Source organism: Sarcophilus harrisii, chromosome 3, assembly GCF_902635505.1.
Source record: "Sarcophilus harrisii chromosome 3, mSarHar1.11, whole genome shotgun sequence".
In the NCBI taxonomy this organism is placed as follows: domain Eukaryota; kingdom Metazoa; phylum Chordata; class Mammalia; order Dasyuromorphia; family Dasyuridae; genus Sarcophilus; species Sarcophilus harrisii.
The window spans coordinates 608,952,844-608,966,965 of record NC_045428.1 but is presented as its reverse complement, the minus strand read 5'-3'; the positions used below and the strand labels follow the sequence as shown (position 1 = coordinate 608,966,965).

Genomic DNA, 14,122 nt, shown 5'->3' with positions numbered 1-14,122 from the left:
AAATGACCCTTTGGCCCGGGGTCAACAACCCCCCTTCAAACCCGGGCCCACAGCGGGCGGGCTTCCCCAGGGCCCCGGCTCAGGGTCCCAGCACAGGCTGCTGAAGCCGCGGCCCCGCGAGCTCCCTAGGAAACGAGCGCGCGGCATCGGCGCACGCGCGTGAGGGCTCTTTTGTCGGGGGCGGGGAGGAGCTCTTTCGCCCACGGTGGCTCGCGTGATATGCGGCTGCGCAGAAAAAGATTAAGGGCGGGCCCGGGGTAACAGGGAAGGGCCTGATTGGCCGTACGGGGCGTGACCCAGGGTGATGAGTGACAGCGCAGGGGCGGGTCTTCAGCCGCAGGGGCGGGCCTTCAGCCGCAGGGGCGGGCCTTCAGCCGCAGGGGCGGGCCTTCAGCCGCAGGGGCCCGGCGGTAGATTTTTCCTTTGGCCGTGTCCCTCCGCCGTCCTCCCCCGCGGGGCCTGGAGTCTGCGCGACCTGTTTGCCTCAGGCCTCTCAGATGGGATGGGGCTGATAGAGCGCCGACCTCCCGGGGCTGTGGGAGGCCCGAAGGGGATGCTAACTGTAGGTATCCCCTCTGGCCCAGCCTCGGGCCGGCCCCCTGCAGGGCAAACGCAGATGCTCTGGAATACAAGCTTTCCCGGCCTGAGCCCCCCACTTTCCAGCCTCTCCTCCGGCCCGAGGGGCCCAGCCAGCCTGAGCCCCCCACTTTCCAGCCTCTCCTCTGGCCCGAGGGGCCCTGCCAGCCTGAGCCCCCCACTTTCCAGTGTCTTTGCCTGGCTGCTCACCACAGGCTGGCCCACACTGACCCGACCTGCTGGCTGTGTGCATCTCTCTGGCACCCTCCCCCATGCTTCTCCCTCCTGTGCTCTAACCACTCACCTCCCTCTAAGTCCCAGCTAAAATCCCCTTCCTCCAGGAAGCCTGCCCCCTCACACCCTTGAATCCCAGCCTCTGCTCTGTGCTTTCCCCCCATGATCCTCCCTATATCTTTTTTGAACGTGTACTTTGGCTCCTTGCCTAAGCCCCCCCTTTATATCATGAACTCCTCCAGGCCAGAGCCTTGGGTGTCCCCCAAGCTGGGTCCAGTGCCTGGCATACAGTGGGCGCTGCATAAGTGCTTCTTGGCTGGAGAGCATATCGTGGGCTGGCCCTGCTGACCTGGAGGTGGCCCTGCCTAGGGCTGCTGATTTCAGTTCCTCCCGGAGGACTAGGCTCCATCCCTCGGGGTCTACTCCCACCCCCCCAAAATTCAGCACGTCTGTCTAGACACAGCAAATCACTTTTATTTTCCGAGGCTGATTAATAGGCCGGGGGAAAGCTCTTGTGTTTGACATTGTTCTTCAGGATCTGTGGGGCTCGGCCCGTCCTGCGCTCTGGGGATCTCGGTTTCCAGCCTCGATAATTCACTCGTCCCGAGGTTCTAATTTTTCTAGGATTTTTCTAGAAAAAAAGAAAAAGCAAGCAAGCCTGAAGGCCGCAGCATGTGTGACCCCCCTTTCACAGAGGAGGAAGCCGAGGCTCGGGAGGCCCGAGCCGAAGCTCCGGGAGGCCCGAGCCGAGGCTCGGGAGGCCCAGTGCCGGGGGAGCCGGCCGGCCAGACCAGGCCGCCGTGACCAGGCCCGCCGTGAGATGAAGTGCGGGGGGAGGAGGCTCTCCCCAGCTCCGGCCCACGCAGGCTCCTGCTCCGGTGACCTCCCCAGGGGAGGGGGCTGGCGTCCTTAAGGGCCTGTACTGGGAGACGAGCTTTAAGGAGGCTTTCCCGGCCGGCCTCGAACGCAGCCAGACTCTATCGGCCGGCGTGGCCGTAGGGACCCCGCCCCTTCTCGCCCATTGGCTTCCTCAGATATCGTCCCTCCCCCCACGCCCTGGCAAACGTGGGCCCTCCCCCTCACCGTCGACTAGGACCTCCACGTAGTCGCTCAGCGGGGCCCCGGCGAAGGGGGCGGCCGTCTCGAAGTAGAGGCAGCTGTAATTGCCCGAGTGGAAGTCCCAGACCTCGCGGAGGACGAAGTCGGCCTCCGGGCTGGGGGCGTTCAGGACCTGCAGGGGCCGGCTGCTGTGCTGCCTCAGCAGGGCGAACCTGGCGTTGGGCCGGCCCCCCCCCGGCACTGCAGGGTCACGTTGGTGCCGGGAGCGATCACGGCGTCCGGGGGCTGCACCCGCAGGGTCGGCTTGGGCAGGGTCTCTAGACGCAGAAAAGGCCACACGGTGTTAGCTGCAGGAGCGGGGGAGGGGCAAAGGGGAGGGGGCCCTAGCACACGGACGACCAAAGTCAGACGGGGGTGGGGGTGGGGGTGGGGGGCGAGCTGGGACACAGAACGTGCAAAGTGGGGGGGGGGAGAGAAGTCACAGAGTTGGGAGGGAGCCTAGAACATAAAACTTTGAGGTCAGGAAAGGCCGTTCCGATAACGAAATCCAGACCGTCTCACAGAGCAGCAAACGGCCGGGGGACCCCTGGAATCCGCAGCAGAGCTGGGGGTGGGGCCCAAGCCTGCCCTGGGGCCGACGGGGGGGGGCTCTGCTTCTCCATCATCGTCCCCTTTGATGAATGAGGGGGCAGAGGCCCAGGGATGCCTGGTCCCCCTGAAGGAGGGGGCAGCATGAAGTCGCCGACAGAGCACTGACTTTGGGCCTGGCGGAACGCTTCCTGGGACAAAGTCCAGACGCGTGCCCTTAGCCAAGTCACTTACAGACTGGGCTGTCTCCCGAAGGGCTCTGGGAAGGATGAGATAATGTGCCCAGCGATTCGCAGAGGAAACGGGCGCTGGCGTTATCATACCCTCTACCGCAGTTTCTAGCTGATTCCAGCCCCATCAACCATCACCAAGCATTTATTGAGCACCTACTGTCTGCCAAACACTGAACTACAGCCAGGCAGGGAATGAAAGCGCTCCTGCTTCCCGTGAGGAGACGAGCGTGGAAAACGGACACAGCAGTTAGGAAGTCGAGGAAGGCAAAGCCACCCGGGAGTGGGGGGGGAGCTTTTGGCGAGGGACAAAGGGGTCACTTGGACTGGATGGCAGGGAGCAGCTCGGGCTGCCTTGGGACCGTCTCTGAAGGGCCTTACGAGGAGAAGAGAGGGCTCTGGGTGTTAATTAGAGCTAATTGCATCTCGTTAGACTTCAGAGCAATGGGCGGGTTGAACAGCAACTCGCATGTGGGACCTGCACCTCAGCAAGGTGCTGCAAGGGGCGGGACAGCCTGGAGCAGGGAGAGACTGGAGGCTGGGACAGCAGCCCCCGGCGGGGGCAAAGACCAGGGCCACAGGGGAGTCCGGGAGAGAAGGGGGCAGGTGGGACAGAGCTGCCGGGAAGGCAAGAGTGGCAAGATGGGGCAACAAATTGAGGGTGTGAGGGGAGAGGGAGATGAAGCCAGAAAACCTGGGAGCCTGGAAAGGTGGTAGGACCTTTGGCACAAGCGGAAAAGCTGCAAGAGGGAGCCGAGGCGTGATGCATGACAAGCTCCGAGGGGAGACCGAGGCCGATTGTCTGTCATAATCTGTCGATCAATAGATCCATCTGTTTCTGTCTATATCTGTTTGTCTGTCTACCTACCTGTCTGCCTTACTGTCACTCTATGCATCCATATCTGTCTGTATCTGTTTGTCTACCTGTCTATCCATCTATCTGCCTATATCTGTCTCTATTTGTATCTATCTTTGTCTTCTTCCTGTCTACAAGTCTGTCTATACATCCATCCGTCTCCCTACCTGTCTGTTCATCCATCTGTCTGCCTATCGATGTGTCTGTCTGCCTAGCTGTCTGTGTCCATCTGTTTCTATCTGTCTCTAGCTGTCTGTGTCTATGTCTGTGTGTCCATCTGTTTCTATCTCTCTCTCTGTCTCTTGTCTCTTTATCTCTCTGTGTGTGTCCATCTGTTTGAGAATCATGAGCAGCCCGGAGAGGAGACCTCCATCCAGAGGGTGGACGTTGAGGTTGAGAAGTGGGTGGCCTGGCTAGGCGGAGGGGGTCAGAGGGGGAACCGCGGAGTGAGCCGAGGTAGCTCATCCCCCGGGGCAGGGGGAGCGGGAGAGGAGGGGAGGGAGGCCCCGAGCCCGGTGAACCTGCAGCGTCCCCCCACACACACATACTGGCCTGAACCCCGCGGCCCCTCCAGGGTGGAGGCAGACAGCCCGGTGGGGGGAGGCGGAGGGGAGGTCTCTGTGGAGCTGTCCACGGTACCTCCCTTCCTGCCGGCTCACCTCTCCCTGAAGCCGCAAGGGAGCTGAAGGTGAGGAGAAGCCGACCCATCCCACCGAGGTCCCGTTCCTAAGTGCATCGTGGGGACCAGCGAGACTTTGGGGCCCTGGGGCCCCGGGGCCCCGACCTGGCCTCCTTCCCACACCAGTGACCCATCCAGACCCTTCCAGGCAGAGGATCGCTGGCCGCTGGGGCCAAGGGCTGGGGCAGGCAATGCCAGACTGAATGCTGGGAGGGCTCAAAGGGGAATTCTGGGAGGGCACGAGGTTCAGAAAGAGGGACTGCCGGATGGCAGAGGTGAGGAGGCAGCTCGCTGCTGAGTCTTGAGCCCTGGGCTCTGGGTTTGATGCATTGTCCCTGGGTACGGCTCCACAAGCTCCACAACTGACATCTCTGTGAGCCCCTTCCCTGACTGGGTCTACTCGACTATTTGTTGTTCTCCCGTTAGAGCAGAGGTGTCTCTTACCTCTGTTTCCCCGGTGCTCAGCACAGTGCCTGGCACACAGTAGGTGCTTAATCAGTATGGAGTAGTCAGGAAGTGAGGAGCCAAATGCCGGCTCCCCCAGAGCCCTTCCCCGGCCCCCTCACCTGTGGTCAGGATGAGCTCCAGGGAGGGGCTGTCTTCCGACCAGATGGACGGCCCGTCCCGGAAGCGGTAGCGGCAGTAGTATTTGCCCCCGGCCCCGGGTTTCAGGTTGTCCAGGTGGAAGTCGACATGCAGAGGGTCCGTAGAAGACATGCGGGACACAAAGACCTCCTTCCCGTCCTTGTACAGCTTGAAGTTCAGCCCTGGGAACTTTCCCCGGCACCGCAAGATCATAGATGCTCCGGGTCTGAAGATGAAATCATCCGCCCGAATTTGGAAAGAAGGTTTTGGCAAGGAATCTGGATGGGAAACCAGACAGGCGATGCCGTCCACGCGCCAGCCTCAGCCCCCCCCCCCCCCGCCGGGCATCGGGGCCTCTGGGGGGCTGCACGAGGAGGAGACCCCAGGGTGCCCTTGTGGAGGGAGGAGAGACAAGAGGGGTCTAGGAAACCGAGGGGGGCAGAGTGGCCCCCACGGGGCCAAAAGCCACAGGAGGGGAAGTCTCAGCAAAGTCTGGCGGATGGGACATGTGGGGTAGCCAGGGTTAGGCTGGGAGGGAGATGTGCCTGTGAAGAGGAGCCGGGAGTCTCAGGGGACTTGAAGCTCCGAGGGAGCCACCCAGGTATCCGCTAGCCTTGCTCCCTCTGGTCCCTCGGTATCTCTTCCTGTGGCTCCCTTTAAGTCCCTGCCTCAACTCCTCGCAGGCTTTTGGGGAGCTCCCTGCCCAGGAGCAGCTGGGTTTGGAAAGCAGCTCCCTGGCACGAGTGTGCGTCTTCGGCCCCGAGCCCCGCTCCCTTGCTCTCCCCTTACCTGGCACCACAAAGTGGAGGGGCTGACTGGGGGCTGACCCCACCCTGGGAGCCGCTGTGGGTGCTCGGTAGCGGCAGGTGTAGTTTCCGGGGCTCTTAATGAGAAAGATGGCTTCCGCTTGGGGGGGGAGGGAGCTGGCCACAGGCTCCGGCTCTCCTTCTTGGTACAAGTCAAAGGTCATGCCCAGCAGTGTCCCCTGGCAGTGCAGCTCAGTTTTCACCCCTTGGAGGATCCAAGGTCCGGGCTCAGCCGTGATGGAGGGTGCCGGGAGGGGCTCTGTGAGGATCACAGAACGTCAGAATATCTGAGAACCTAGAATGTCTGTGCTCACAATCTTAGAGCAGCAGATGAGGGAACCGAAGGGGGAAGGAGCCTGAGGAAGAACTGGAAGGCGGGAAGCTTCCTTGGAGGTCGCTCCCTCGCCCCCTTGCTTGTCCTTTGTATCGTGAGGACGGGGGAGGAGATCGGGTGGCCGCCTGTGGCTGTCTGGGTACATACAGAGAGATCTCTGCCCATGGGCTGCGAGCTGGGGTCACTATTTGGGGATTTGTTATCCACCCTCCCTTTGCGTGGGAATCACACTGCACTATCCGCTCCTTCCGCACGCTCCCTTTTAGGAAAGCAAGTGAAACAAACCAATCGACACAGTGACTACATCTGACTGCCTCCTAGCTTCTTACTTTACACTCGGGTAAACTGAGGCACAAAAAGGGATATGTCACGGGGACATACAGCGTTTGGGACAGAGCCAGAACCAGAACCCAGAGCTCTGCACTCCCACTCTTGGACTCCTTTCCTTCACATCATGCAGCTTTCCTGCAGAAAAAAATCAAGGGGGCAGGAAGAGAGACAGAAAGAGGCCAGGAGGCAGAGAAGAGGATGCAGAGAAACAGACAGACATGGAGGCAGACAGAGAAACAAAGAGAGAAACCAAGAGGAGGGAGAGACAGAGAAACAGAGGCAGAAGGAGAGATGCAGCAGGAAGAGAAAAAGAGATTGGGAAGGGGCAGGGGATGGTGGGAGGCAGCCTGCGGTTACTGGTCCCCCTGCCTGGCTCCAGGGTCTAGAAGTGGTTTCCTAAGCCTGAGCCCTGTCCCCGCTCACCTGTCCCTGTCACCTCCACTGGGGCACTCGTTGCAGTCCAGCTGGTCTTCTCTCGGATATGGCACTGGTAAGTGCCCTTGTTGTCCGCTGTCACTGGCCCCAGTGGGAACATGACAATGGGATCGAGGATAGGAAGCGAAGCGAAGGGTTTCCCATCCCTCAACAGCTCGAATGTACTTCCCAGAGAATTAATCGACAGGCACTGAATGGTCACATTGGCCCAGGGTGTGGACGCGGATTCAGGCTTTATCCAGATCCTAGGAGTTGGGTCTACATCTGTAAGATTTCCCAGAGAATTGATTAAGAGTCTGCCACTGCCTGCCTCAGTTTCCTCATCCATTAAAATGGGGACAGTAACAGCACTTAGCTCTCAAGGTTGTTACGGGAATCAAATGAGATGCTCTTTGTTAAGCGTTTAGCACTTAGTGCCTGGACCAGAGTAGGCGCCATCTGATGTTAGTTATAATTATTGGGACTGGATGCCAGGCTTCGTGCCAAGCCCGAGCAGGAACCTTAAACGTGTCGAATCGAGAGAATGTGAGAGCCCGTGGAACCTTTCGGTAGAGAGCTGGGAGGGGACCTAGAACCCAGAAGGCCAGAAGGGGCAGGAAGGAAAGAAAAGGAGCATTTGTTTTCCAAAAATCATCTCTTGATCCTCAGGACTGCCCTGGAGGCGAGACGCCATTGTTGGCCCTGGTTCCCAGGAAGCTGAGCAGAGGGTGGCCAGTGGCTCAGGGCCCTACGGTTACTTAAATGTCCGAGGTCGAATTTGAGTTCAGATCCCCTGTCTCCGGGCCCCCTTCTCTCTCCGCCGCTGAGCTACCTGGTGACTTGGAGCTGAGGGAGCCTGAGTTTCAGGCTGCTTAGGAGCAAGGGCCGGGGCAGCCGTGTCTGGGAAAATACGGCAGCCGTGTCTGGAGGGCGGGGAGGTCTGGGGTCAAAGGGTGGCTGGACAGAAGGACCGACGCTGCAGGTTCTACTGGGTCAAAGGCATATCCAAGCTCTTGGTCAGCTCAGCGACATGGCCTTCCTCCAGCCCGTTTCAGGGCCCCTTGCGCGTAGGGGAGGCCTCAGCCCTGCCTGGGCCCCTCCCCCAGTGCCTCTGTCCCTCTGCCCCACTTCTGCGTTCCTTCATCTCCCTCAGCCCCCCAGGCCCTCTGTGCCCTTCAAGTCCCCCCATCCCTCTGTCCCCCTGAACCTCCGCAGACCCTCTGTCCCACTGTCCCCCTGGGCCTCCGCTGTCCCTCTGTCTCTCTGGCCCCCTCGATTCCCGCTGTCCCTCTGTCCCCCTCGGCCCCGTCATGTCTCCAGTGCCCCTTGGCTCCCCTGCATTTGTGGTTCAGGATCTCAAGAACTCACATAAGGCTGCCTCCGCCTCCGGGTGTGGGTCCAGCCAAAGCCCTGGGGGAATGGGACAGAACAGAGTCACCAGGAGTTTGAATGAAAAGATAGGGCAGGAAGAGGGGGGTGCCAGATGGGCATGGGAAGTTCTGCCTTGTGAGCCGCATTTCAGGGGCTATTATCTTCCCGTTTTACAGGTGACAGAGTTCCTAGAGGTGGGCACTGAGCCAGAGCAAATTAGGGAGTGAGATCAGTGGGTGTCAGATGGCCCCAGAGGTGTCCAGCCTGGGGAGAGATCTGGGCAGAGCAGGGGGGAGGCGGCCTGGGAAACTCCCAAAGGGGGAGAAGTTCCCAGGGCAGGAGGGAGACCCGGGAAGGAGAAAGGAGGTCAGAGGCCGAGCCTGCCGGAGGAGTGGACAGCGTCCTGGGCGAAGCTTCAGGGATGGGGGAGTGTGGGGTGACTGAGGAAGGGGAGCTCCGAACTCCGGTTTGGGGGCCCTGCCAGAGTGGGGCCACGGGTGCTGAGGAGAGAAGGCTGAGGTGGCCGTGCCCCATCCCGGCGGGGACAAGGCAGCCTGTCACCCATTCCCCGGCTGCCCAAGATGGGGAAGCCGTGGGAGCAGGAAAGGGCAGCCTCCAGAAGTCCACAGGGCTCCCTGGACTCACCTAGAAGGAGCACAATGGCCAGCCGGGAGACCATGGCGCCTTCCTTCTCCCCGCCTGGGCCCCGGGGTGTCTCTGCAGGAAGGCTGTGGCTCTGGGGATGGGTGGCAAGTCTTAAGAGAGCGGGTGCTGGGAGCTCCCCGCCCCCAGGCCCACCTCACGCTTCCTGTGGCCAATGGGGACAGTGGGCCTCGGGTCACTGAGAGACGAGGGGTCGGTGACCCCGATGGCTGTTGGCTGTCCCAGGCTGGCTAGCCTTGGGCCGCCTGCCAGCCCCTCGGTGTTGCTGCCCAACCCCGGGCCTGAGGCTGCGATTGTGCAAGGGCCAAAGTCCCTTTGGGCGGCTCGGCTCCCTCGCCTGTGGGAGAGGGAGCTGGGCCTGGGCCCCGGGGACCTCGGCTCCTCTGTCCCTTCTGAGACTTCCGGGGACTGGAGGCTCCCTCCTCTTCTTGGCTGCGGGGATGGGGGGGAAGGGGGGAGGGCTTTAATGCGTCTCCCCCCTGCAGCCTTCCCAGAGGCGGGTCGCGGGTCCCCAGAGCTGACCGGGATGGCCGCCAGTCCTGAGCACGTGCGCCGGCCCCCGGGTGCAGAAGGAGGCGCCCCCAGACGGTCACAAGCTGCCGGGGAGGGGGCTGTGCGGGAGAAGCAGCAAGCAGACAGAAGGAAGGAGCAGGAAGGGGGGGGGCGCTCCCGGTGGGCCACAGGACGCTGCCGGGGGCAGAGATGCGGGAGGGCGGCGCCCAGCAGCAGAGCTAGAGGCCAGAGCCACGGGGCAGCTGGGCCCACTGCATGGGGTGGGGGGGGAAGGAAGGGGGAGGGAGACTGGGCAGGGGACAAGGGCCTGAACGCCAAACAGAGCTTGTTGTCTTTGATCCCGGGCCTGGAGACAGCAGGCTTTGGGAAGCCCCTTCCGTGGCTGCTGGAGGGAGGACGGATGCTGTGGGAGGGGTCGGGGTCTGCCCCAGGGTGGGGGCAGGGAAGGGGAGGGAGCGTGGGGGAGGGGCTGCCAAAGGCAGGTGCTGGGAGGCAGCCGCGACCCGGGCTTTGGGCAGTGCAAGGAAAAGGCAGGAATCCGGGCCGGCGGGCCAGGCAGTCCTGCGGGGGGCAGGGCCGGCAATGGCGGGAATAACCAACACTGAGGTGGGGAGCCCGACCCGGGGCCGGCGCTGCTAGGGGCCGCAGACCCGTCCCGTTTGGTCCTCGGACAGCCCCGTGAGGTAGCGGCTCCTATGAGCCCCATTTTATAAATGAGGAAACTGAGGCAAGCGACTCGCCCGCCCTCACGTAGGTGAAAGTGCCGGAGGCCAGACAAGAACTTGTCTTCCTGACTCGGGCCCAGGGCGCTACCCACTGAGCCGCCTTGGTCCAAGGCAGGGTCACCTGGAGAGGGAGAGTGGGTGGGGGGGTCAGAGCAGGGATAAGGACTGGAGAGAGAAGGGGAATAACGGTCCAGGCGTCTGAGAGAGAGGCAGGGAGGACAGAGGCCCCATGGAGACATTCTGAAGGCTGAGACAGGCTGAGCTGGCAGCTAGACTCGGTCCCAGACTGTCTGGAACCCTCTAACCATGAGGGGCTTCTCTGTGTCTGTGTCTCTGTGTCTCTCTCTCACATACACTCACACAGTCTGTGCAAGAGGCACAGATTTTACAGGAACGTTCAGAGTCTAGAGAAAGGGAGAAACGGCCCTGAACAACCACAAGGAAGCCTCCCAGAGCCCGAGGCAGAGAGACCCGCGTGGGGGCTGAGGACACGCAGGGAACCTGCCAATTCCCCCCCCCCCCCCCAGCCCCGGAGTGAGGGATGTGAAGCGGCCGTCGCCCCTGACTCCGGAAGCCCGTGGGCAGGCAGGAAGTCACTTGGCTCACTCTCCGGCGGGGGCGGGCTGGCGCGAGCCGCCGGGGTGGGGGTGGGGGGGCGGAGGGGGGCCCTCCGGGGGAGCTGCCCATCCAAGGCCTCCTGGCTTTCCCGGGCGGGCAGCACTTGCAGCGTCCCTGGCGGCCGCCGGGCGGCACCTTTCTTAGTGAGCACTGGGGAACACCACGGTCCCAGAAAGGTTACTGACGGCCAGCACACTTAGGGGAGGGCCCGGGGAGGGCCGCGGCCCCGGAGCAGTCCGTGTTTGCAGGCGCGTTACCCGCAGGGAGGGTGGAGAAGGGGGGCAGTGTCAGCGGGGCGGGGGGGGGGGGCGGCAAAAAGCCTGGAAGGCGCTCCCGGCCCGCCGCCAATCCGTGTTTCAGCACCCAGAGGTGCGAGGAGGGCAGAAGCCGGGGGGCCCGGAGCCGCGGGGCGTGGGTGCTGCTCCTTCCCTTCGAGGCCCCCTCTCCCCCGTGGCTCTGAGAGGCTGGGACGTGCCCCACGGCCGCGTCCGGCTAAAGCCGTCTCAGCTTTGAGAATAACCAAGTGACCGGGCCCGGGGTGACGTAGGGGGTCCCTACCCAGCCTGCAAAGGCTCCCCCTGGTAAATGAGCCCCACTGGTTCCAAAGGCCAAGTTTTGGGGGAAGCGCGAAGAGAAGGGGAGCTGTGGTGGAAGGGGAGCTGTGCTCCTCCTCAGGATCCAGGGTGTGTTGCAGGAGGAGAGGGAAAGGCCGGGATGTAAGTCGGCCCCACACCCCCAAAGTCCCCCGGCCGTCAGCTCACAGGAAGTCCCTCAGATGGGCCACGTTTGTGCCATCTGCTTTTCGGTATGTCTCAGTTACTGTGCCGTGGAGACTCAGATGCTCTAAGGGAGGCGCCATCTCCACTGCGAAGTTTCCTCAGAATTGGGCTCATGATACCAAATTTGGCGCTGCCCATGCTGTGAAATTCAGGTCAGCTCATGGAGAACAGTCCGGAAGAGCGTCCTGGAGACCTCTGATTTCCGCTGATCTCCAGGGAGATTCTGACTATCCAGCTGTCATCCCCCACCTAGCATGTGCCCATCCCCACCTCTCTGCCTAGATGGGGTTTTCCATTCCTATTCTCTGGCTTCTTTTTTGGTCTTTACACTCGCTAACACCACAAGCCTTTCCATGGCTCTGAGACCCTCTGAGAAGATTAAGATGGATCCTGTACGGTTTTCTTACCGATCCAACTTACAGTTGAGTTTCTTCTCAACTGGCCAGCAATGGATTGTTTTTAGAAATCCAGCCTCCCTGCTAATTACTGATAGAATCTTGCTTCAGAGAAGTCTGTTAACCTTGGAGAATGTGTATGAAAGCAAGGAAGTTGGGCCAAGTTTTCCTTCAAGGGCCTCTGGTTTGCTGTCCAGAAGTCCAGGGATTCAAACAACGAGCATTTCTCCCAGGAGAGGGGGGTCGTTACTGACCCCCTTCCCCCTTTACCAAACGTCTAACCAATCGGGTCGTTCCCTGCACCTCAACTCTGGAACTAATCATGTTGCCCCGATCCCGTGATGTCGGCTACGCTTTTTAAGCTCCCTAAAAAGTCTAGAAGGAGAATCGTCCTTTTGTTTGGAGTTTTTGGCATCAATGGAGGCAAGTCATTAACCCTCTTATTGACGAGTAGCATGGCCCTGCTCATAAATTTTATCTTACTCAGAATCAACCTCACTTTACCCTTTTGTTAAATTTCACATAGCTGAAATCCACGATATCTCGGCATTAAAAAGATGGGATACATTAAAAGGGGTTGCAGTTTCCCCAGAGCAATCCAGCCCTCTCTCTTCCTTTCAGATCTGAGTCCGACTGTACAGGTCATTTGTCGAGTCTGTCCCAGATACACAAAGTGCTTGATAAACTCTTTAGAGTGTTCGCTCAAATGCTTGATGGATGGGACCAATCATGTTGTTCATCCTTTTGGTCTTTCCTATGGGCAAGAAGAAACCGGTTCTCTCACATATGTGGATTAAGGAATCACTGAATAAGGTTATTTCTGAAATTCTATCTTATAGGGAATCCTTAGCAATTTTAGTGTGTGGATGCTCTCATCCACTTTGTTTGAAAAGAGTCTACACCTCTTCGGGGCTTCTGGTCCAGTTCACATCGTGCTGGCAGGTTGTGTTCCCAGAGGGTGGCTGATTATTCATGCTTTCAATATTTTAGGAGTAACCCCTAGTGAAATGATCACTTATGTACCTCTATCCAGTGTGTTCCCTCACATCCTAAAAATTATGCTATGTTATCTCCCTATGGTAATATTCTCTAGTGAAATTTTCTTTTGTTTATATATGTCCTTTGACAAACTCGTTTGAGGGAATATGTCATTTAATCTATATTACTTTTAAATTATTTTCTTAAGGATCTTAAGGATGCCTTAGAGGCAGCTAAGTAGAATCACAAATAGAGCACTAGACCCGGAGTCTGGAAGATCTGAGCTCAAATATGATCTCAGATTCTTACTAGCTGTGCTTGAATCAGACAACTGAGCACTTAAGACTACTTACGTATTCCATGTGAGACAATGACTCTATTCACGTATATTTGTATAAATGGCTCTTCTCACAGTTGATGCTGGCTGAATGTTTGGTGTTAAGATAATCAAAGGCAAGGATTGGAGGGTAGAGGGAGAGAGGCTAGAAGCACTTGGCAGCAGGACAAGGAGGAGAGAGGCTGATGACTCTGGATTCCAGAATCCAGGATTTTGCTTGTCTGCCTCCTTTACTTCTCCCCCTAAAGACCAACGACTTAAATTTATCCTGACTCTGGCTGACCCCGAGGCCCTCCAGGGAGCTAGTCCATATTTTACAATTCATTTAATTTATAAAATCATATTACATTTTTAAAAAAAAAAGTCTTTTCTTTATTTTTTTCTAGGAATTCTACATGAACTTGTACCTGAGCTACATTCTTCTTTGAGGTTTTATTAATAGGTGTTTCGGAATCATTCTCTCCTTTTGGATTTATAGCTTAAGATCACTGTTGCCATAATAGCTCTCTGAGTGGGGAATTTTTCTTATTTTCGTATTCTTCCGTTAGAAGACTTTGGGATTTGTAGAGGGCCAGTACTGAATACTGTACATGTACAGGAAGTGTCCAGTCCAGGTATTACTTGAGATCTGCTCTCTGTAAGGGCTGGCAGTTCAAAGCATTGGTTCACCTCTGGTAATAATGAATGAAAGACATGTTCTAGATAATTTTAGGATAATCTTGGTGAAGAATGCATGTGACCGTGTTGAGGGGTGAGATACCCTAACAGCATTTAGGGGTCCCCAGCCGGTGTCGCCAGTTTTGCAGAAGAATTCTCAGTCCCAGTCTCCAAGGGAGGTTTGGCAAAAATAGGTTTATTTTCGAGAAGCTCTTCGTCTCGGTAGGCTAGTTCCTAATTAGGAAGTTAGCAAAGACTGGGGTACAGAGTTTTGATTTTATTTAGCTTTCGATGGCCGGGGCTAGGAAGTGATTTGAGGGACTAATTTCCAGATCAGTAAAGGGTGGTTGTTGTTTCCCAGGCCAGACTAATTTCCAGATCAACTGAGGATGGGA

General features: G+C 58.5%; 1 protein-coding gene across 1 annotated transcript; it reads right to left on the bottom strand.

Annotated features, from left to right (window-relative positions):
• Positions 1–1,262: 1,262 nt before the first annotated feature.
• Positions 1,263–8,818, bottom strand: LOC100934962 (venom metalloproteinase inhibitor DM43-like). The gene is given in 8 exon segments (XM_031964098.1): positions 1,263–1,441; positions 1,894–2,101; positions 2,104–2,186; positions 4,789–5,085; positions 5,597–5,872; positions 6,701–6,976; positions 8,060–8,101; positions 8,708–8,818. Coding segments are annotated over 8 exon segments (1,227 nt in total). The 5' UTR covers positions 8,742–8,818; the 3' UTR covers positions 1,263–1,430.
• Positions 8,819–14,122: the final 5,304 nt, after the last annotated feature.